The 25,000-nt window shown below is 42.6% G+C and overlaps 1 protein-coding gene across 1 annotated transcript in view; it reads left to right on the top strand.

Annotated features, from left to right (window-relative positions):
* Positions 1-25,000, top strand: part of ZEB2 (zinc finger E-box binding homeobox 2) — a 115,175-nt gene that overhangs the window by 87,183 nt on the left and 2,992 nt on the right. The window contains exons 4-9 of the mRNA XM_076343135.1: positions 1,351-1,422; positions 8,074-8,262; positions 8,957-9,171; positions 11,698-11,806; positions 12,690-14,659; positions 16,697-16,877. Coding sequence (XP_076199250.1) covers positions 1,351-1,422; positions 8,074-8,262; positions 8,957-9,171; positions 11,698-11,806; positions 12,690-14,659; positions 16,697-16,877 — 2,736 coding nt within the window. The remainder of the gene's footprint in view (positions 1-1,350; positions 1,423-8,073; positions 8,263-8,956; positions 9,172-11,697; positions 11,807-12,689; positions 14,660-16,696; positions 16,878-25,000) is intronic.

Genomic DNA, 25,000 nt, shown 5'->3' with positions numbered 1-25,000 from the left:
TAACAATCTTTCTCACAAAAAATGAGTAATAAGAATTTTAATGCTTCGCGTATCAATAAGATTTTAATAGTGGGCTTTGATCTTCTTGCCAGTCTACCACTTGACTGGCCGAGCAGCATCCATCTTCCTGAATCATCATTGACTTGTGTTCATTTCTGGGAAATTCTTTCTTTTTTCTTTTTTTTTTTTTCTTTTGGTCATATTTGAACCATTTCTGGGGGCCTTTTGACATTTTGTTTCTTACAAGCGCGGCTAAGTGAAAGATTAAAGCAGATTTTTCACTTAAATCTCAAATACTAAATTCTCTCACTTAAAAAAAAAAAAGAGAGATTGTATGTTTGTGCATGTCTTCAAATAAAGAAAGGCTGGCATTTAGGAGAAGTTGAAAAGGCGAGAAAGAAATGTTATGTATATTTATTTTTGCCTGTGAAAACCCTTTGGAGGGTTAAATCTTAACCAGGCTGTATGTGTGAATACCTGTTGCACATGAACTAACAAATTAGCAGCAAGAAACCAAGTTTGACAGGCACTCTAAGGCAGCCTGAAACATCTATGAAAATAAGCGTTCTCCCCAGTGATGGAGCTGCATCCAGCCTCTTCGAAATGCTGTTTTAACACACTCCGAACTCCCAGTTTCATGGAAAGCAAACCGATCCATGATAAACACAGAGTAAATAGTTCTACACATATCATGCTCATTTGCATGTGAATTAACCCAATTTATGGCCATAAAGGCAGACTTTGTCAGCGCACAGAGAGTGCACAGAACACGCAAACAAATCGTAGGGGCAGAGAAGAACTGCCCACAGCCGAAAATTTGTCACATTTCTGCACCACTTGATATTAATACATGCTGCACTTCAGATGAGGTTAAAATGAGGATGACAGCTCAGAAGATCTGTGTGACGATAGATAGAAATAGATGTATAAGAACTTCTTGTATCTTCCTTTTGTATTTGCAGTTTCTTCCAGGTATAGAACTCACAGTGTCTGTTAACTGACTATTTCTTTTAAATACGGAAGGGAAAAAAAAAAAAAAGAAAAAAAAAATCCCTTTTTATCACCCGACTGATATTAGATTTGATATTGGGAAAAGCCCTTCATTTACTCCAAACAAATAGTTCTGTTTTCCACCACTCGCTGTCATGTTTAAAGTAAATAAGTTCTCGGCCATCCAGCACCGCTGAACTCATTCAGTTGCCAGAACAAAGCCATTGTATAGAGGTCCACAACAGCCCTTTTCTCTCCTTCCCTTAGCAGGATCTTCCCTGTTACTGCAGCGTGCTCCCTAGCTTTGTAAAGCAATTCAATAATGTGCAAATGCTGAAAGTGTGCGTGCTTATTTTACAGAAGAAATGAAGGAAGATTATGACACTATGGGGCCTGAAGCCACAATTCAGACCACTGGAAACAATGGTACAGGTAAGGTATTGCGCGATATGAGCATCGCTTTTCTTCTGTGTCGTGTCGAATTAGCTGTGCATGAAGAGAATTAGTGACAAAACAATTTCTTTCTCGTTTTCAGTTTAACAATTGGGAAACATTTACATAATTTTCCTGGTTTTTTTAATTTTTTTTTGATCGCAACGGTGCAGCGACAAACTCATTCGGTGAGAGTCCTTGCTACCCTTCCCGTGCTCTGCAACGTTTCAGCCCCTAACTCCTTTTAACTGCATCCTTGTAAGCTAATAGTTTTCAGCAGCATGAGGAGATGTTTTCCCAGCGAGGGCGAATATAGTGTAGTTTAAAGTAGCTGGACCAAGATACAGTAGTCTTTTAATGAGAGGGACTGTACAAAGAGCTTGATAATGAGGATGGGGTGCACCCTTCTTGGCAACCCCAGGTTCGCATGGTGCACAGAGTGAGCTACTTCAGAGACTGAAAACATCTTTTCAGGAAGACACACATAAACCCCTTACATAGATACGCACACACACACACACACTCTTAAAATGCATATTTATGAGATTATTATGTTTGTGGCTAATCTTCCCACACACACACTTTCCACATCTCTTTCTTTCCCCTCTTCTTAGAAATCAATACATTTTGTGGAACAAGAACGGGGACTGAGATATTTAGCAGGCATCATCTCCGAGCCATCTCTTTTTTTCTGTGGCAGAGCAAAACAGCAAAAGGTTTCTGTTACTGTTTTCGAATCCAAACGAATTCAGGGGTTTACCATGTTCTTTCCAAAGGCCACAAGGCCCCACTCCATCCTCAGCACAGCTGAACACCATACATCACCCAGTGTTTCTTTTGCATTTGTCACAATTTGAGATGTTGCAGATAGCCCTGATTTACACGGTTAAGAGTTTTCTAGTATAAGTATATTTCTATGCATTCCATTATGAGATTAAGTTCATAGGTAATGCCCCCTACAAGTATTACTGTAAAAGGTGGTACCTAAGTCTTGCAAGGATTTTATTACTCACATTTTCCTAATGTTGGTAACACCCACATAAAACCCCAATGCTCTTATTAAGTAACACAAGAAATTTACTTTCTAATTCTTGAGGGGGAAAATAATAGGAAAATAAACCCATGCCACTGCTTTTTTCATCCATTAGATTTATTATGCATGAAAGAAGGGTGGCACCAAGGCACAGTTTATCATTACATATATACTTAATGATGTTGCCATACAGAACTGGATACATATGTATTTGAAAAGCTTTTTTTATTTCCAAAGGACAATAATAAAGTGACAAATTGTGCTTAGCACTTGGAGAAACAGGACTTTAAAAGACGTCTGATTCAGAAATAAGACTTGATGGTTATCTGAATTACCATTACCAGAGCCTTTGAGGTCCCCTATCAGTCCGTGTGACTTCCTTTGCACATATTTTCCTTACCATAACAGGCCTTGACTCTTTCATACTTGCAATGTGGTCTGTTCGAGGGGGAAGACTTCATGTCCTCTTAGCCCCTTCCCTTCCCGTATCTGATGGTGTATTCTGCCTGCTTGACTTCAGCCTCATGGCATCTCTCTGGGGGCAGGGTGCCGTCGAGCCCCCGCACAGCCCTGCCGCTAACTCTGCGTGGGGTCCGTGGCACGTCCTGCCCCTTCTGAAACCAGTTTTCTGGGGGAAAAGATAAGGGTTGCCCCTACCCAGCTTGGCACACTGCAAACTCGTGGTTCAAAGAGTGCTTTGCATTTAAGTGGTCTGCATTTAAAATGCAAAAGCTGCTCTGGATGTTGCACCTGGCAATTCCTTCCCCAAATGTCCTGTGCAAAAGTCCCAGCCTCCTCTTTACTCCAGCTGCTATTTGCTGCAACGGGCTTGCTCAAATAACCATTACGAGTTGTCTAGTGCTCTGCTAGTGTTTAATTCAAATCTTTCATCACTGAGGCGTTCAGAGCCACCTCCTTCAGTGGAGGCTGGTGCCTGGGTAGGTTGGGTAGAACATGTTTCTGTAATGGCTGCAGTTTCTGTAGTCTCTTAAAAGCGATGTCAGATTATTTAGTCATATTAAATCATCTGAGAAACTAAATGCCTTTGCCAGTCTTTTCACCTTGAGTGGAAGATGCCAGGTGACAGGAGCTGCAGCATCCTTCACGCAGAGTAAAAACTCCCCTGGCTTGCCTGTTGAGGTGCCCCAACCATTATTTGAGGAGGCAAGGGAAGAGGTCAGTCCCTGAGCCATTGGAGATCCTTCCTACCTATTCTGGGAAATGTTCAAAGTTTTCTTCTTCAGCCTCACTATAGGCTTTGGGCCTGTCTTGAGTGTCTGGCCTCAATTTTTCCCTGCAGATAGTAGGGGGATTTAAGACTGATGTTTAATAAAATAGCTGAGGTGAGGCTGAGACTCGACCCAATGAAAGAAGTTGGATCAGTGACTCCATCTTCAGCGAAAGCCATACTGCAGTGACCTTCTGGTGTCCAGGAAAGCCATTTGGGTCTTCCTAGAGATTAACATGGGTTCTTCCAGACGGGCCAAGAAGATTTCTCTCATTTAACACAACGTGCCTCTCCCTCTTGACACCAGATTTAGTAGCACTCCATGACCTGGGCTGAGCGCAGAGATAGGAGATACAGCTTCAGACTCATAGAATCATAGAATCATAGAATCATTAAGGTTGGAAAAGACCTCTAAGATCATCGAGTCCAACCATCGACCCAACACCCCCATGCCCACTAAACCATGTCCCTAAGCGCCGCATCTACACGTCTTTTAAATACGTCCAGGGATGGGGACTCAACCACTTCCCTGGGCAGCCTCTTCCAATGTTTAACCACTCTTTCAGTAAAGAAATTTTTCCTCACGTCCAATCTGAACCTCCCCTGGCGCAACTTGAGGCTCATTCACATACATCCAACTGGCAAAGTTGCTGTAGGTGCATGCAACAACTGTGGTGTATTTTTAGCATCAAATTCATTGCAGAACGTCATTAGTAGAGAAAGAAAACGAAAAGAAAAAGTCTCCGTTATTAAATTATTCTGCTATTGTCAGAATGGCCACTTCCTAGTGGTACTTAAAAAAGAAATCTTGTTATCCATACATTAATCAGCTGCATCTTTATAATGAGCCATGGAGACTTTATAGTGGAAAAGCAAAAGTGACCGTTAGAGTGAAAATTTTAGTCTTTGGTCCTGCTAAATTCATTTGTAAATATTTATGGGATTTCTGAAATGGTTACTTGACAAAATGATGTTTTGCAGAAGGGTTTTTTAAAATGTGAATGAATAAACTCCTATGGTTTATTTTATTGTACCTGTTATGGTTATTACAACTGGGTTGTTTGCAGAAAATAGATTAACAAATTCCATGTAAACAAACAGAAAAAAATTTCCAGGTTTCGATTACTAACGTCTGACAAGCTTCGAGTAAAGATCTCTGAATATAATTTCAAGAAGGGAAAAAAAAACCTTCGGAGGGGGGAAAACAGAAGTAAAACTTGGCAGGTTGGAGGACAGGCCGTTTCAGGCTGTAATCTGTGTGTACCAATGGGGGCCTCTCACTTCCTGGCTAATGAAGGCTGTGGTTTTATTAGCTTTGTTTGCGATTAAGGGCAGCTATCACCATCTTGCAGGACGAGTTCCCACACAAAATAACTGGTCTCCCAAGCTCCTTGAACCTCTCGCTCACTTTATCTTGAAAGGTCCTAAATGCCTCCAAAGATAGCTTTCCTTAATGCGTTTTATTTTTATGTGACACGGCCACATCAGCTTTTGGAGCAGAAAATATTTCTGCTCTCCAGGCTCCAATAATTAATTAAAAAAAGACTTATTTGGTGAGGTCACCCGCCGTAGATCTCGCTGAAATTCTTGCCTCGCAGGAGGGGATGTGCAATGTGTGTGCAGTGTTAGCCCACGAGGAATCTGGGAACATGACTTTCTGCATGGAAAACAAATTAGGGCACTGGGGGGAAGCAAGCCTTCCCCCCAGAAATCAAGAGAGAAACCTAATGGTTATCAGATGGGTCTTTTCAGTAACACTGGGTGAGCTTCCAGCCATGTCTGAATTGTCAGTAACGTCGCTGGTGAGAAACCAGATACACATGGTCACCTTTTGCTATTTATGTTAATCTGCAGTGTTGCAGCACTGGTTGTATTGTTTCGGTTAAGGATCTGTCAGCTTTTCCACTAAATCCTCTTGTTTTTAGGGGTTTATAATGTAGACATAAACATTTGCTTTAGCTCCCGGATTGCATGCACAGACATAGAAGCTAAATAATCCAGAGAATTAGGAAGCCGAGGCCAGTAATATCGCAGCAGTCCTCCACAGCCTGTTGGATCAGCCTCCAGATAGACTTGGGAGCCGGAACGGAAGAACCTCGTTTGGGTTTGAGTTTGGGACTGAAGCTCCTAATATTAATTCAGGCCTTGTTCTGTGGCTTGATCCTATAAATACAGTTGCAAGCTCCAAAACCCCCCAGCCTGTCTGGAGGAGGAGAAGGACGCATGGAGCCATCCCTTGGAGCTGTCCCACCTTTTACCCTTCCTGCTCCCATATCTCCTCTCCGGAGAAAAGCTCTCTTTCCCTGCTTCACAGGTAGCATTTACTGGGTCATGGCCTGAATCTGGCAAAAGATAAACTTGTTTTCCTTGGATCTATTGCTAAGTCAAGAGAAGGAGAGGAGATGGGGTACCGTTAAGCCGGAGGGTGGATGATCTTGCAACAGTTGGAAGATCTAGGCATAGCAAGGGAATGAAAAGTCAGGTTTCCAATGTAAGAAGTAATGCCTCAGCTTTGTTCTGATAAAAATGAAGTCAAAACCATAGTCTGATGCTCTTGTGCATAAGGTCTACTTCAGTAACCACCATTTTGTTATATTTCTCTCACAGCTACAAAATGGAGGTAAGGTACTTGGTCTTGTTCTCCGTACTCACACTCCCCTTCTCTAGAAGTTGCATTTTTTTGGGGAAAAAAAAGGAGATATTGTTTCTCGTGCTAATAACAAATGATAACAGGAGCTACAGGAGCTACAAAAGGACTAAGGGAGGAACTCTGTAGTGTTGTAGCAATTCCCTACACAACTGCTGCGATAGGAACAGAAGTTTCCTTCCAAAAACGGGGTCCCATGCCCTGTGCCTTTTGGTCACTGTCACTAAAATACTGCGGAACGGTTGAGAAGCTGCTCAGCTCATACGAAAAATAGGGCATATTTGTCTCAGCCAGAGGATTTGATTTTATCGGCTAAAGGGATGAGGTTTGCGTAGACGAATATCTACTTTTATTGATGACGGCAAGATCAGCGCTTCAAACCAGGCACTTTCAGGTTTCCAGTTGTGTCCCAGTCAGAGACCATGTCTCATTTTGAATGCCAGCATCACCTTGCATTTTTGTAGGAAACCGAGGCAAAGCATTTACCCGTTTTTAAACACCAAGGAGCCGGTTAGTCTGTCATTTCCAGCGGTTACAAACCAGTATAACCCTGCAGGGCCATAACACCTTTGATTTCCATGAGTTTACTCCATATTGCTCCCTGGAGTCAGTGAGAGCAGAATCGTGCCATTTAATATTTTACTTTTACATGAACTGTAGAATGGTTTATGGCGTTGCCTCATTTTCTTATTTCACCTAAGGAGAAATACATTAAAAATGTAATCAATCATAAGCCGTTCTTTTCATTTACGGTCAGTTAAAAACAAGTATCTTTAATTCCCTGCCACCAACTGTGTCTTCCAAGACTTGTTAATAAAAAAAAAATTAGAGAAAGAAAATGATCAGCTCCTTTTTTTTCCTGGTATAATTATATTAATATTTGTCTATAACGTCCCAGAGTTTTTAAGGTCTTTTCTGTATGCGGTGTTCATACATGGAGGAGAAAAGCATATTTTTAATAACAGGATGTTTTGCGGTTGAGCATATATTATGTTTCATAGACATTGCATGGACAATAAAAAATCGGGTTTACATTTAAGGAAAAGAAGGAAAACTCTCGTACAGACTGTAAAAGTGGGTTTAGGCTTGGTATTCCTGTTATGGTCTAAAACATGTGGTTCTATTTGTAGAAATCTATGAAACAATACTTTTTTTAAAACAACCTATTCTCCCATTGTAAGTTAATTTTTCAGGGAGAAAAAAAAATAAAGGGAAGATGTTGTGAGCAATTCTCTTCTCATGCCTGCCACGGAAGAGCAGCCCGAGGCAGGACCTGTCTTGGAGGAGAAGCGGTTGTGGTCTTTACTACCTGCAAATACCATCTCCCATGCGGGGACTGTCCCGGGGTCTGCGGGATCTGGGGGCAGCTAGGCTCAGTCCTGTAGGTCGAGCTGTGTTCATGCCAAAAGCCCTGGGTCCCTCAGGAGCCCCCTGAAGGTTCAGGTTCCATAGACGAAAGATTACCTGCATTACCCAAGCCTCATAAACTTCTCCTGCTGCCCTGTAGAGCCCGTGTTCTTGTTAATTTAACTGCCCACCCTTACTTCCATCCACGCTGGTGGAAAGCTGGCATTAATTTTATCAGGAGCTGGAGCAAGACCGATGAGAGTGAGGATCCAGCTGCAGCCCCAGCCTCGTAGCTCCAGCACACCAGCTCAGCCTGTGCATAATGATGCTAAACGACCCGAGCTCTCGGGGAGGATGCACTCAAACCCCCTTTCTTTTCCCCTTCTCTCACTTTAGTGAAGAACGCAAATTGCACGTCGGACTTTGAGGAATATTTTGCCAAAAGGAAACTGGAGGAAGGAGATGGGCATGCAGTCAGCATAGCGGAGTACCTGCAGCGCAGCGACACAGCCATTATTTACCCCGAAGCCCCCGAGGAACTGTCTCGCCTTGGCACTCCAGAGGCCAATGGGCAAGAAGAAAATGGTGAGGCTGTAATTCATTTTTAGCCAGTATCCTGACCTCGTGCAGCTGTTGCAATTATAAATGCACTACATGCCTGGGTGTTTACCTTAAAAATTGAAGAACAGCTGCAGCGGCATGGAATTTCATGAGCAAAGATTGGGGCTGTAATTTCAGTGTATTGTGATTTTTTAGTCAGCAAATTTGTATTATTTGGCGGGTGAACCGAAGAGCTGAATTTAAACGGGAGAAAGGCTGCTGCTCTAGTTGGGAGTTTGGGAAGTTTTAATAGAGTTTTAATGCAACGAAAGACGGGGTAGCCGACCCATCGCTCCCCGATGCCTTGATAAATAATTGGAAAAGCGTTGGTAGGAAGGATTCGGTCAATGGCTTAAGTAACATAATGAGCTGGGGCTGGAATGCAAATCGCCAATTGATCGGGGAAAGTATGTCTTAGTTTTCCAGCCAGCGAGGTCTGCGGGAGGACTGATGCCCGTAATTAATTTCCGAGCGGGGTCCGGAGCGGGTCCTGCGAGTCTGCTGTGGGCGTGCGCGGGTGCCGGTGCCTCCCGCCACCGGTTGGAAGCGCCGTCCCTCCCTCTCGGGCAGCAGATTGCAGCGATTCCTCTCATACCATCCCGGGAAATCAGCCCATGAGCTGCCATTGATTTGCTGACCTTTTGGCCTGCCTCTTTCCCCTCCCTGTCCCGGGGTGCAGACCTGCCACCTGGAACTCCAGATGCCTTCGCCCAACTGCTGACCTGCCCCTACTGCGACCGGGGCTACAAGCGCCTGACGTCCCTCAAGGAGCACATCAAGTACCGCCACGAGAAGAACGAGGAGAACTTCTCGTGCCCTCTCTGTAACTACACGTTTGCCTACCGCACCCAGCTCGAGCGGCATATGGTGACACACAAGCCAGGGACAGATCAGGTGGGGGGCTGGTTTTAAGTGATTTCTTTCTGTAATAACCCCTTAGAGAAACGATATTGCTTTGATTGGCAATCATTATTAATTTTTCATGGCATTTTGAAGATGCAGATCTTTTAATGGTAATAGCTTTAATTGAGGTCTAAATGATTTTTTGATGGTCTCTTCTAATATGATTTAATAGTCTTATGTTCACGATCGAATGAGTGTGTTAATTTCTAATTTAGAAATTTTATTTGCACTTTAACTTGACTTTAGTTTCGTTTTTATGTTCCTCAAAAAGTGAATGAAACTGTAGCATTTTAATTATACATTATTAAACATCTCAGCAATTTTAATTCCATTTTTCACCTAGTTTTACTTTGCAGTGTTGCAAATAGGAGCTCCAAGACATACTAAAAGATCCGCTAATATTTTTTCATTACTTTTTGAGTAACCTTTTCAACCACATGAAATTATGCGTATTTTGTATAATCGTTTGTTAAACATAATTACACATTTTTAGAATAACTCTTCCTCCAGCACATATAGGCTATCATTTGCGATTGTGCCACTAACACATGCATGTGCTAGAATTGTGGCATCGCTATCATTAGTATAGCCCGGCAGCGTATCTGCAATAAATCAAGGCAGTTTTTTCCTCAATGTGATGCATGTAATATTATCTCAGTGCTGCGTTTAAGGAAACGCCGCGTATCTCAAACAGGTGACTGAGCTTCCCTAGTGCTCCTAAACAGCCCGGCGATAGACCTGTGCCACAAAACTCTTTGCATACCAGCAGAAAAACTACTCCTGTCCTCGCCAGAGAATCACTTCTGAAAACCCGTCTTATGGATGGCTGTAACGGAACCTCAAATGGCGTGGTTAAAACTTAAATAAATAGATGTGTGCATTGTGTCAAATTATAAAGGCTTTATGCCATATTTATTTTTCTTAAAAACCTGAAAATCATGCTCGGCTCTGTTTCTCTTGGTAGGTTTTTCTCGGCATAAGGTAAATTCAGTTAGGCAAACACGCATCTCCTAATCACGCGATTTTTTGCAATTAGCATTTTTAAGAGAACCGTATCTTTTGCTTGATCTTAAATCAATTGAAATGATTCTGGAGTGGTTTCTCCTATTTTTTCCTTCCCGTGGCTTCTCTGGTAGACAAACACATTTTCACATGTGTATTTTTCCTAACCTGATCCACCGTAAGGTTCTTTCTTTTGCTTCGTATCATTAAAAACACCAGGGGGAAAAAAAAAACCCGCCTAGATATTTATCCAACGTAACCGCCTGAAATTTCACATGCGAGAGCGCGCTGGTGCTGGCGCATTATGAATGGTAGCTTTGGTGTTGAAAAGTCCCCTCATTTGCTCATGGCATTTACAATTAGTAAATTAAAATGATTGTATCATATTAACAGTGGCACAACTAAAGTTTATAGTAGTCCTCGGAGGGCGATGGGGGGAGACAAAACAGCTGTTGCTGTTTGTTTATGCAACTCAGCAACATATGAGCGCGGGTCCCTCAATGGCGCGCGGCGGGCTGGGCTCTGCTTGATCTTTGAAGGTTGCTGCTGTTTGAACAAACCTCCCTGTGTCCCATGTAACACCATCTGTCTCGCCAGGAATGTGGGAAGAGGCAGCACACCCTCGCAGTTGTCATACCGTTTCGGCGCTGCCTTTTTTTTTTTTGCCTTTTTTTTTCCCCTTCTTTTTTTCCCCTTTCCCCCCCCTCCCTGCTCCTGCAATAGGCTTTTGTGTTGTGGCCGCCTGCAAAAGGCTGACCTCCTACCTTGAGCACCCAGAGCGGTTGGCTGCATTATTATGAATATTATTAATTTTTTTTTAATTTTTTTTTTTTTCCCCTCTCCAAATTCAAAGTCACGGGGCCTTTCTTGCTTGTTGCAAAAAGGTCAGTTGCCTTTGATTATATCTTTATGCCACTCATAACTTTCAACTTTCCCTCGCCCCTTAGAAGAGCACCGGGGAAAAACATGGCACGAAAGGTAGCTCAAGTCTTCCCTGCCGCTCTGTGATTTTAAAAGACATTTCCAGCAGCAGCTCACAACGAAGACTCAGTCTCTTCTGCTTGATAATGAATTAAATCTTACACGAAATACCACTAACGACAGTGTTTCTGTCTTTCCTACACAAGCAGTAAACAGAATTTTTAAACAAGCGGAGTCCCACATGTTCAGAATCTGCTAGGAATATTAAGAGCCACAAATCTTTTTCTAAAACAGTTTCTCTCATCGTAAGATACCTTAAAGCAACACATTTCTGATGAGAGACTTAGGAAATAATTCTAAAGCAAATATCGAATGCTCATGTGAAAGTACTTTCTCATTTGTTTCAGTTTACTGCCAACATTTTGATTTTTATTGCAGCACTGATGAGACAAATAAATGTACATGCAGACCTTTTGGTCCGCTTGATAAATTCAGAGCCACATTAATTTTGTTTTTGTTTTTTAAGCTAGAAATTCATGGTTTCTCTTGCATAAAATTCATGTCGGTATCTTTTTTCTTTTTCCCCCCTCCTAGCACCAAATGCTGACCCAAGGAGCAGGCAATCGCAAGTTCAAATGCACTGAGTGTGGCAAGGCCTTCAAATATAAACACCATCTGAAGGAACACCTGCGAATTCACAGTGGTGAGTAGCAGAGGTGCTGGTGTGCTCATTTGCATTTTGTTTAATTAGCTGAGTTTTAAAGACTGCTTAAAATTTACACAGTTCTGCTTCTGGCTTCTTGGAGCTACTAAGGTATTTCATAAGTGATATCTGAGTCATCCTCCTTTATCATGCTGTTAATACCACGGTCTCGCTGAAAGATTTGGAAATAGTAAAGCTTCCTGCAAATAATATAGATGGATTGTTCGGCAGTTTGAGTTCAGAAGCGTTCGCTCGTTTCTGTGCAGTCGGACCCTGAAGAGTCCATTATATTTTCCATAACAAAAAGTCCCCCCCAAGTGAAATACAGCTCATATTCTCAGATAATGAGTAAGCGCAAAGCATCTCATATTGAATGACTTGTGCATTTTGTCTCTCGTGCTTGACGCAGCATTCAGCACACGAAATGCCACCGGGCTCTGTCCAGGCACAAACCTCCACCAATGCTGACGTGGAGGTCCTGACATCAGGACTCAGTTTCTCATACCGTGCTCATTTCCAGTGAAAATTCCTTTTTTTTGGAAGGAAAAAAAAAAGAAGAAACCAATCAAATTTGAACTGTTTGGATTTGATTTGACTCCCTTCGCCACAGGGTACTTACCCGTCACTTGCAATGGTCAGTCTGGAGCCAATCTCACACCTTGGCGGCTGTTGCCGGCTGGAGACCGTCGGTCCAAACTGACCTCAAGACCCGTAGAAAGAGGAGGATAAAGCAGTGGTAGTGTCTGGTCATATTCATAGAATTAATATTTTCCTCACTATTAATCAGCGGATACACAGACGATCAGTTGGGTATCAAATGCGATCGCTTGCAATTATAGCAGCAACAATGATAATTAACATTTGGTTTTAATTATCATTTTAGGTGAAAAACCATATGAGTGTCCAAACTGCAAGAAACGTTTCTCCCATTCTGGCTCCTACAGTTCGCACATCAGCAGCAAGAAGTGTATTGGTTTAATCTCTGTCAATGGCAGAATGAGAAACAATATCAAGACGGGTTCTTCTCCTAATTCTGTATCTTCCTCTCCTACTAATTCAGCCATTACACAGCTGAGAAACAAGCTGGAGAATGGCAAACCACTTAGTATGTCTGAACAAACAGGCCTACTGAAAATTAAAACAGAACCACTAGATTTCAATGAATATAAGGTTCTTATGGCCTCACATGGGTTTAGTGCAACTAGTCCTTTTATGAATGGTGGACTTGGAGCAACCAGCCCCTTAGGAGTTCATGCTTCTGCTCAAAGTCCAATGCAGCACTTAGGTGTAGGGATGGAAGCACCATTGCTTGGGTTTCCTGCGGTAGGCAGTAATTTAAGTGAGGTGCAGAAGGTCCTACAGATTGTGGACAACACGGTTTCCAGGCAGAAAATGGACTGCAAGGCTGAAGAGATCTCCAAGTTGAAGGTTTACCATATGAAGGATTCATGCGCTCAAGCCGAGGAACAAGGAGTTACCTCCCCCAGTATTCCCCCCGTGGGTCTTCCAGTAGTAAGTCATAATGGTGCCACTAAAAGTATTATTGACTATACATTAGAGAAAGTCAATGAAGCCAAAGCTTGCCTCCAGAGCTTAACCACAGACTCAAGGAGGCAGCTCAATAACATTAAAAAAGAGAAGCTGCGAACCCTAATAGACCTGGTAACTGAAGACAAGATGATAGAGAACCATAACGTATCCACTCCATTTTCATGCCAGTTCTGTAAAGAAAGCTTTCCTGGTCCCATTCCGTTGCATCAGCATGAGCGTTACCTGTGTAAAATGAACGAAGAAATCAAGGCAGTCCTTCAGCCTCACGAGAACATGGTTCCCAACAAACCTGGAGTGTTTGATAAGCAAACCCTCTTGCTGTCATCAGTACTTTCTGAGAAAGGAATGACTAGCCCCATCAACCCATACAAGGACCACATGTCTGTACTTAAAGCATATTATGCTATGAATATGGAACCCAACTCTGATGAACTACTGAAAATTTCCATTGCTGTTGGCCTTCCTCAGGAATTTGTGAAGGAATGGTTTGAACAAAGAAAAGTCTACCAGTATTCAAGTTCCAGGTCACCATCACTGGAAAGGGCCAGTGCCAAGGTGGCGCTGGCTGCCACCAACAACACTCCCACTAAAGACTCTTTGTCAGCCAGATCTCCAATAAAGCCTGTGGACTCTATAACTTCACCATCTATAGCTGAACTCCATAACAGTGTTACTAATTGTGATACTCCTCTCAGGCTAACAAAACCTCCTCATTTTACCAATATTAAACCAGTTGATAAATTGGACCACTCTAGGAGCAATACTCCTTCTCCTTTAAATCTTTCTTCCACATCTTCTAAAAACTCCCACAGTAGTTCTTACACTCCAAACAGTTTCTCTTCTGAGGAGCTTCAGGCTGAGCCTTTGGACTTGTCTTTACCAAAACAAATGAAGGAACCCAAAAGTATTATAGCCACAAAGAACAAAACAAAATCTAATAGTGTAAATTTAGAACACAACAGTGTTTCTTCATCATCTGAAAACTCAGATGAGCCACTGAACTTGACTTTTATCAAGAAGGAATTTTCTAATTCAAATAATCTGGATAAAAGCACTAACCCAGTATTTGGTATGAACCCATTTAGTGCCAAACCTTTATACACAACACTTCCACCACAGAGCGCATTTCCCCCAGCCACTTTTATGCCACCAGTCCAGACCAGTATTCCTGGGCTGCGACCATACCCAGGACTAGATCAGATGAGCTTCCTACCGCATATGGCCTATACTTACCCAACTGGAGCAGCTACTTTTGCTGATATGCAGCAAAGGAGAAAGTACCAGCGGAAACAAGGATTTCAGGTAAATTGTTGTAACCGTTTTCTTTTGAAAGGCCAGAATTCAGTATTTTGTGGTATGTCCTCTTACAGAAGAAAAAACCCAAAGTTATACTCAGCATTTCCAACAAAATTAGCAGGGTTGATTTTAGTCTGAACTTGCAAAAATGCAGTGGGGTAGGAAAACAAATTGCAATTGCTTTGGGAGTACTTCTACTTGGATTCAGAAGCAGCATCAATACCTTTGAATAGGCATAATGCTTATGTTTTTATTCTGTTAAGAGCTCAGTTGTTCCTTAGGAGAATTGTATCTAAATAATAATAACGTTCATGAAAAGTCCCATCCTGCAATAAAATAAGAAAAAAATGAAACTTTGTAAGGAAACTGATCTCTGCAGGGCTCCCCTCACAGTGAGCATAACTACATTTCACCGCGGGGAAAAGGAGCAGTGGGAGACCTCTTGGGTATCACCCCGACATTTGGACACAAAGCCATAGCCCTCTAAGCAGAGGTCCATATGGCCCCGTAGCAGCTCTATCCCACTGAAAGTCCTCAAAGCTTCCTTCTCCGTGTTTTTTGGGGGATTGCCCGTGCACCGTGCATGGGAAAGGCGTTCTCCTCAAGAACGTCTGGGGGATGAGAAACGTTGATGCGTTGCTTCACCGTAGCCCCTTCCTTCAGCCCACCTACTGCCCTTCCCAGACTACCAGTCCTCTAATCCCCACCAGTCATCTGGAACAGCTTCGAAAAAAACCCAGAGATTAAATGAAATTTTTTGGAGAGGTAGCAGCTAGGGCCCTTAATTGCAGACAAAGTCTTTCCGTGGACACGTAATCTGGGTCAGCACTTCTTCGTGCCTGGGTACAACCATTAATCCTTTTCTCAGGTCATCCCAGAGTCAATACATGAGTAGCAAAGGATTTCACCGCTTGCATGCCTATAGCAAAGAGCTGCTCCACAGAAGTCACATACTTTTATAGCTTTTTGCTGGGTGTATTCAGATATAACGTACAGAGTTTAGTTAAATGAGATTAACTGATTACAGATTAATATTTTTTTTTTTTTACATTTGTGCATGTTCCCCTATGTCCTATTATGGTCTATTAGTAATTTTACTGACTAGTAAATGTTTTATAGTTTCAAATGTGAAAATCAGGTATGGTTTTACATTACAGGCTGTAATCCCTCTTTGCACAATAGGAGCATAAATAGCACTGCACCTCCATAACAGCTGTTCCACTATTCCGATTTACAGTACATCTGCCCTCTTTGTAAATGTATTTAAGCCTATTTAATCTTCTCTAATATTAATTAGTGCAAACCTAGTCTAAGAAAACCGAACTGTGTGATAGCAAATGGAAATGTATGTTATCATGCAAGTTTGCACTCTCTTTGGATCAAGACAAAATAAATACCAAGAAATTTAATAATTTACTGATCCACATTCATTATTGCTTAATGCTGAAGGCTGTTTTAACATAGATAGAACATTGATAAAAAGTGTTATTAATATTCCCTATTTCAAATTACAAAATTAAATATAAAAATATAGCTTGAGGCCTTTAGTCGGGAGACATACATTTAAATGGATTGCATAATAATAACATTTGTACCTAAATATAAAATTCAATTAAAACCTTTCTACAGATACTGAGTATATCCAAGTTTCAGTGTTTTGAAAGGACTGATCTCTTAGCTGTTGCTTACACTTAACCCTGTAAAATGTTACAATACTTTTTGCCGTCCGTGAAGAGCCTCCCCTTTGCATTTTCTGCTCCTTGAAAATATTTAGTGCTGATATGACAAATACTGTCTGCTTGTGTAAATCATATTATTGCGGAGTGCTGAAAGACAGAAAGTTGGTTCGAGGCAGAGAAGTAGAAGGCTCCTCATTATTTCCACAGTTCCCATCAGCTGTAGTTTCATTACCAACGGGTTCCTAAGCTAAGAGGGACCACCATCCTAAACAGACATGATTTTAACTTTTCTGGGGTGGCTGGTTCCTCCGTGGGAAGAGGCGGTGGTGGAAGCGGGTGTCGCTGACAGGTGGTTCCCTCGCAGGGAGAATTGCTTGATGGAACCCCAGACTACATGTCCGGCCTCGACGACATGACGGACTCTGACTCCTGTCTGTCCCGAAAGAAGATCAAGAAGACAGAAAGTGGCATGTACGCGTGTGACTTATGTGACAAGACATTCCAGAAGAGCAGTTCCCTGCTGCGACACAAATACGAGCACACAGGTAGGGCGGCCGCGCGCGCCGAGGGGAGGGTTGAGGTCCATGCTGCGCTCTTCACAGTCTTTCACGACTACACTTGTGCAACGAATGGTTTGGCAGGTGTTGAGGCTTTCAACAGGGAAGAAGTAGTATCTTTTGCTCGGTTCAACTTATTTTTAAATTTTTTTTAATGGTTATTGCTTGGCGAAGGACTGTTGGATGTGATAGGGTGAACCTCGGCAGGTGCTATGCGCAATGTCATGCTGAGCGCAGTGGAAATTGTGGCACTCAGCATCTCGCAGGACAAGCCCTCTTCACATAAGGCAGGCCCTAGCACTCAGAAAGAACTGCAACTTGGTCAACAGAAAGTCTGGCACAGGAAGGAAGAGTGACAGTGTACTTCTCGTTTCTTAGGCACTATCTGAGCCTGCACCATTTAATCCGATAGAAAAACTTCCACGGACGTTAGCAGCGCGAGAGCTGGCTCTGGCCGAGTTATCTCAAAGTAAACAGCTCACGGGGGTTGCTCTCGCCATAATTTTGCACGCCAGCAGCGCGGGCAGGTTGCATTTCGCTTTTTCACTTCTCAATTAATGCCCGGGGAAGGTTCCCTTCTTTCCCAAGTAGGAACTGATTTTTGTCTAGTTCAAGGAAGTTTGCCAAAGCTCACCGCGGATTGTCAGCGTAAAAAATACTTTGGTTTGAAAAAGACCCTCTGTCGCACCTATGCTGGCCATGGTTCCCCTTGCAGGCAGTGCTCCCTTGCCTGCTGTCAGTCAGGACGGGCATGAGCCTGGAGGTGGAGAGCTCTCCGAGGGGGACGCATCATCTCAGCATGTTTCAGTTAGGGGAAAGCGGGACCGGAGTTCCCCAAATAATAGAGATATCAAGTTATGTTAGACAAAGGGAATGTGAATTATCATGTGAATTATTGTGCAGCAGGACATAAACCAAACTCCAACTTCCTAGAGTTAGAAAAAGCTTACTCAGGAGGAAACTTTCCTTAACTTTGAAAGCTGAGTCCCACTTCAGGAAATGAAGCAAGTCACATCATCCTTCAATCTCACCATGTGATGGTAAAAAACTTATACCTCTCTATTAATACATCTTCCAGGCCGCACATAACCATTTGGCATTGCACATATGAAAAATTACAATTCAGAAGCGGACTGGACCTTTAAAAGAAATTTCTTTACTTTGTTACTTTGTTATTTTTCCTCCTTATACTTTTATTCCAAATTTTAAGCTAATCTTACACAGGAAAACAAAAAAGGAAGTTAAAATACATGTGGGATTAGGAAAGAAAATTAAAAGCAACATTTTGGACTAGATCAGCTAGTTCATTGGTGGAATGTGCTTCCCACTACAGTATTCAGATCAAATTGTTTATTCAGTAGAAGAAGCTTTGAAGGCTTTACGTCCCTGCACCTTTCCTCTCCTGAATGATTTTATTACAGCCATCTGCAAACATTATGGTTTACTACACTACTACCGTAAAGCTCTTATGTTAGAACTGGCCTTCATATATATCGGGATCTGGACATATGGCTGAATCCCATAAAGTTGGTAGTCCATAAGGTCGACAGACATATGGTTGAAAGGCTGAAAATTTGACAAGCTGAAATGTGTGCAATCACCTTGATTTGCAAAATAAACTGCATTTGTAAAAGCAAAAATATGTTCTGGTCCTTAAGTAGCACGGGAACCTACTGCCTCGAAAAATACCACACAGCTGCAGCGTAGGGACTTTTCTCCTTCTCCTTTGTTCCGTCCCTTTCGGCTTCTCAACTCTACGTCCGTCAATTTTATGGGACTCGGCCTTATGATCCAGAACATGTAGACGGTGTCATATTTAATACGCTAGAACTACAGCACATCATCAAGCTCGAGCGTGGCGTTTAGAGACAGGAAGGATGGGCTTGTGGCAAAGGCACAGGCGTGGAGGCTGAGCGCGCCACGCTCTTTTCTGCCTTGCCACAGACTTCCTCTGCGAATTTCAGCAAATTGCTTCATCTTTCTCTCACCTTTGCCCATCTTTGAAATAGAGGAAAATGATACCAGCCCGCCTCTCCGGGGTGTTGTAAATCTTAATTCATGCAGGCTGAAATCCTGCGATGGAACTCGCTATATAAAGTATTAAGGACGCGTTTGCTTTTATGGAGCTTCCACACATCACACTAGCGTTAGATAGAGGTGGTTGGGAGCTCTGAGGACCTTGGCTGGGCTAGCCTCCATAACTCATTCACAGCCTTCAGGAGGCACACTGCACTGAGACTTTGGCTAATGGCTTAGCATGCATCTTAAGTGAATTTCAAATTAATTTGATAGTTTTTGGAAAAAGTTTGTAACTGCATTAATAACATAGGCGCGAAATTGCAGTCCGTGTTCAGTGGAAGGAACCAAATTGAAAGTAAAGCCATCTTCTGCATCTGGGGTCATTGTAAGAGTAGGCCCAGATTTTTCAATCCACTTTTTGAAACCTAAAAAAGAGAAGCTTCTTTTCTGAGTGTGTTGCTGTTTTCTGACCAGCTGACCACAATCCGTTGTTACTTCATTAAAGACATATTTTAGGAGGAATTGGAACACTTCCTGTCTTTCCCAGAGAAGGACAAATAGTGGATGTTGTTTACACTGATGACCTTTTTCCTATGTAAAAAAATCTATGTGCTTTTTTAGGTCTTTTTTCTGATATTTGAACAATCAGATTTTTCTTTTGTCACCACTTCTCATGGTCCACATACCTATTGCAACCGATGCTAGAACAAGGGTTAAAAGAGTCAGACAGAGGCCACGTTCCTGCTTTGCAGCCCCTAAAGATTTACCCCAGAGAAATTATTTGGAGCAAAAAGTAACACTGACACGCAAAACCACATGAGCTGGCTTAATCACGTGCAACAGCAACTACTGTAAAGGAGAAAACAGGAGTGTCGTAGGTATTGCGGTGGAGCTGAGTTTCCCTGCCAGGGCAAGAAGAAGGAGAATGGGATTTGGCTGGTTCTTTGTGTCAGTCCAAGAACTTTTGATAGGACCATGCGGCCACAGATCAAGGACCTCTCTGTGATTACCTCTGTACACTGTGCCTGCCACAGCTTGAGCACAGTAGAAAAAGGGGCCCAAATTTCACAATCCGTAATTTTTAGTTTATGCAGTATTAGCGGTATTTTGCAATAACTTCTAGCTTCACACGGAGAAGGAAAATTTATTGTATTATTGCAATGAGTGCATTGCATTGGTTCTGGCTGGACTGAAATTTAGTGTAGAGGCCACTGCTTGCTGCAGGACCAAATTCTGCCAAGTTAATCTTGGGATGCCATTTAATTTTAAGAGAAGTTATGTGTCCATTTTGGAGTTTGAAGTTTACAAGATCCTATTTCTTTAAAACCAGAGGATGCAGCACTGCAATTAGGGTGCAGAGCATGGCAGGTAGCACAGGAATTCAGTGCTTGCATTATTTTCCTGTGGAGTCTTATGAACCCATCCTAACTTTGGTCAGGCTGAAATTAGTTGAGCAGACACCGCTTCATTTGCATGCATCTAATCTCAGATTTCTCCAAGCTACTTAGCACAAGGTTTGAGACACTTTCATTACTAAAGGTGAAGAAGATGATTGCCTTTGTGGCAAAGCACTGGTGCCATTTGGCACAGAAAAAAATCTTTGAGTTGCAGATAAGGAGGGAAAGCAGTAGTGGGTAAGTAAGTGAGCAGGAGAGCAAACAGAATGGAGCACCTAGAAAACAGAGAAATATCCTGGCTCCTGGATAGCAATACAGCCCCCCCCTTTGTCCTCAACGCTGCGTTGGGCTGGCTCGGGAGTAAGGTGAAGGTTAGTGTTTGTTCTGCCATCGTCAACGCCCATGTCTGCTACACACCAGCTTTATCGTAGCTTCACAAGGAAACTTGCGGCGTGCCTGCTCTGCAACAAAAGCTGGAAACAGTTTTTCAGAATCCTACCTAGAAATTTTAAATCCTTTCATTGTTGTTCTATATTACATCATATTCTATTTTATTACTTGTGTGGGCTGTCGAGGGCCTCATAGCTGTGCTAGTGCTTTCATCCTTTCCTTTTCCACTGTATATTTTATTAAGACCTCTTTTTTATTTTCCTAGCTTTCATGCTGATGCAAGCACTAGTTTTATTTCCAGATTGATTCTGTAAACTAAATATTGTTCTTGAGCCTGGTAGCAAATCAGCTCTCTCTGGCTAGTATTTTGAATTCACAGCTCAGGAGTTTTCTTTATTTAGAGCTTGATTCATAAAAAATTTACATGCTATTTAAAGGGTTTTTTTTCTTGCTTTACTCTGATACAAGTTTAGAATTCCCCATTTTACACTCAAATAAAGAAAAAAAAAGGATATATTCAGCGCTTGTGAAATTTTTTCTGTAGACAAGGTCTCCTATTCAAAACGGAACAGGTGCAGCTTGGGCAATTGTATATAAATTGCATTTATCTTGCACCTTTGGCCGCTTCGCTGTGCTCCGGCCACTAATCCATCTCCATTGGGACTACATCTAACATCCAAACCCCCAAGCAGCTTCAAAAGAACTGGCTTTAAAAAATAAAAACAAACGGTCACAAAAATTTTTCCTTCTTTCCTCCAAAGAGTGGGATTTCTGTTTGGCCCCCTCCCATAGAAAAAAGACCCACTTGCCTTAGGCAAAGGATGGGTGATATTTAGTCCGGGACCAGTGACAGCTTATGATCTGATGTCTTATGACTTTTATACCACTGCAAATGGGAAACACACAGCTTTTCAGTCAAAGACTTTTAGCCCAGGCAGGTTCAGACAACTTACTGTTAGAGATTTTTTCCTGTTATTTTGTTTTAACAGAAAAGCAATTTTAGAGACTTTGAAAACAGATTAGTTATAATTTCCCCTCTGTAAATTGAGCGTGAGCCCCTGTGGGAACCTCTTGTTGCAGATGGTGGACTATAAAAGAGCCCAAACATTTCCTTTAGATATTTGAGAGAGATTTATCATTTAGTTTCACTGCAAAATGTGGCATCTACATCAGGCACCCACATGACGACACACAAGTGTTTCATGAGCCCTGCTGTGAGCTGCCTTGGGTACGTCTCTCCTAGCTCCATCCCCCATGGCTGACACAGGTCATCTCACATGAGACTGGGTAAAAACGGTAGGATGGGATGTTCAAATCTGCTTCCTTTCGACCCACCCCTGCTCCACTGATGTTATGACATTGCACGACAATGCTCTTCCTGTGTGTTAGCTAAATAGCTGATAAAGCAGCCAGGACTACCTACAATTGGAGGTTCTCCCCATCCACCTACAGTTGTAGGTTCTCCCCATCCACCTACAGTTGTAGGTTCTCCCCATCCACCTACAGTTGTAGACTTCTCCCCATCCACCTACAGTTGTAGGTTCTCCCCATCCACCTACAGTTGTAGGTTCTCCCCATCCACCTACAGTTGTAGACTTCTCCCCATCCACCTACAATTGTAGACTTCTCCCCATCCCCAGTGTAAAATACCTTACTTCAGCTTTATTTTATGGCCTACTAATGCATTGTAGGGATTAGGCACTTCTTTTCGATGGCTGAAATACTGGGTTTTCCACACGGGGAAAAAAAAAAAAAATTCTTCCGCAAATGTTCGGAAACCCGATACATTTAAAAACATATTTCAATTAGTGTTGTAACAGCTGCACGCTGCACGCTGCTAAGGTATGTTGTGTGGTGTCTGAACAAAGAACTTTGCTCAAGCTGTCACGTTCCCTCAGATCAAAACTGAGTCCTTGATACGGATGTGGTAGACTAAATAGCTCTAGTATAGCCTTTTTAGTAATAATACAAATTAATATGAAAATAGGAAGTATATTAATCTTCTCATTTCTGAATTAATTTATATAATATGGATGACTCCCTGCCAGGCTACCTCTGTGCTGGCTCAGGGGAGGCCCCAGGTAGCAGGAGCAGGAGATGCAGCGTTGAACCAACGCTGCGTGCAAGGGATGAGGAAAGCAGGCAAAGAGCGAGGGACGAGCACATCACCCAGCCTTGGGGAAGGGCAGATGGGAGGCAAGTCTGGATGAGAAGCAGTGGAGGTGGCTGACTTCTGTTTGAGGAGAGGAAAAGTGCTGGGCAACTGGACGGAGCACAGCTTGAAGAGGAGGGAAAGGTGGGGTGAGAAGGGTGTAGTGGGCATCAAATGGAGTGTGCATCAAAAAAATCAGGAAATTTGAAGTAACGGAGAAGGAGCGGCATTGTGGAGAAGTGGAACAAGACAAGGGTTGGGCTTGTCAATGTTAGGGAAAAGTAAGTCAGAGGGAGGGACTGAGACAGCGTGGGCAGAAGTTCAGTGAGGAGAAGGACACAAAAAAAGGTGCCGAGGAAAAGCGGAAGGTCTACGAGGAACAAAAGAGGAAAAAAATTAGCAACTACAGAGATATTAGCAAAGGGACGGTAGCATGTTGCTCTGAGTGGGCTCAGCAGGACAGCTGGGATGAGGCAGGGATGCAGGCAGGCGTATCTGGTGCATCCAGCTGGGTGGTTGGTAGCGTTGGGAAAGCTCCCACCTCACCCGTGAGGGTTTTCTCCCGGCAGCGCTGGGGTTTAAGGAGTCCTTAGGTCGAGAGTGCTTTGGGATTTTAAGCTAATTCGAGTTAAGTGACTTGATCGTGCTAAAACCTCCCCAGCTAAGACTGTGGGATTTCCCCGTCATGGCAAAACTTGCGCTCCGAATCACAGGTAGCCGCCTCCCGGCTCGGGCTTCGGTGCACCCCCAGGTCAAGGCTGGAGGTTCAAAGCCAAAGTATGTGTACAGCTCAAAGCCCAGAATTTTCTTCAAGCTTGCCTTTTAACCAACAGGTTAAATAATTGGCAGAAATGCATATTTAGGAAACAGATCAGAAAAGCAATACTGCTATAATTCAATATCTCAAGCTTGAATTTTCAATTTTACTATAAAGGGAAATAAAGAAAAAAAAGAAACCCTGTATGTGTGCAAGCTTAGGAAACTCCCATACAAAGAAATGTAGTTTGAGTCCTAATTTCCAGGCATCCACTAATTTCCCTGTCACTTGGGTTATTCTGTCTGTGGTTTCTCCTGTATTTTCCTTCCTGCCAGATCTCCCCTTCGTTTCATAACATACAATTTTTGGCTTCCTTGAGCATTCGTTAATCACACCTTATTAAATGTGAACTTTCACAGTGGGACTTGAAGGTAGCTGTGACTAGATTGGGCAAAAATATTAGCATATTCCTTGGTAGTCGTTCTTAGCAGCTTTGCTATGGAAGTGAAAATTTTTTTTTTCTATGCCTGACTTTCTCTGCTCTCGAGTCCCGGCAGTGACTGCAGGGGAAAAGAAAGCAGATCAGGTTCACAAAGGAGCAACTTGAATTTTCCTGGAAGTTGAGATCTTTCAGTGGTCTGAAAACATTTTTTTTTTTTCCCTGCTGGATTTCCTTCCATGCCGGCGCTGCCGGTGATGGTCTCCCATCTTCCCGGCCCTTCGCTCTCGGCTGGGGTTTTCTCGCCCACCCTCCACTGCACTCTTCCTCTCCCTGCTCTTGCTTCTTTAAGAATTAACGAAATACCACACTTTTACAACTGACAGGATGGGAGGTCTCTGGTGTGAAGTTTATTCCTGTTCTGGTCACATGCCACATTAGCTAAGTATGATAAATACGCCTGAGGAATCAGGCCAGTTCACTAATAAGTTCCTAACGATCTGCTCTAGCAATAAGACATGCAAAGCAGGGCTCCGCATTTCAGGCACTGAATACCAGCATTTTTATATGCGTAAAAATAGCACGAAATATAAAATAATGACCAATTGGCACTGTATCCGCCTGCATGGTTGCACCGCTCTAGAGCATTCGGTTGAATGACACTAAGATTATAATTTGACATTTCGAAAATAAAAAAAATCTGGCTGAAGGTACTAATGTTTGATTTTATTTTTTGCCTTCTGCAATCTAAGTTTGGTGATCGGTCTTCACTAATTCCAATCTTTGCACCATATGTTATGTCTGGATATCTCACGGTTGCATCATGCTTTGCTGAGTTTTGTCGTGTGGCATCATGCTGACAAGTATTTTTTGTCAGCTCTATTTTGGAATTAAGCTTTCAGTATGGCAGTTCTGGAAGGTGTTGAAGGCATTCCTGTGCTATTTGTGGCCTGGGAT

Source organism: Aptenodytes patagonicus, chromosome 6 (genome assembly GCF_965638725.1).
Source record: "Aptenodytes patagonicus chromosome 6, bAptPat1.pri.cur, whole genome shotgun sequence".
Taxonomy (NCBI): domain Eukaryota; kingdom Metazoa; phylum Chordata; class Aves; order Sphenisciformes; family Spheniscidae; genus Aptenodytes; species Aptenodytes patagonicus.
Note: the sequence above shows the minus strand (reverse complement) of the source record. Positions and strands in the feature narration are given on the sequence as shown.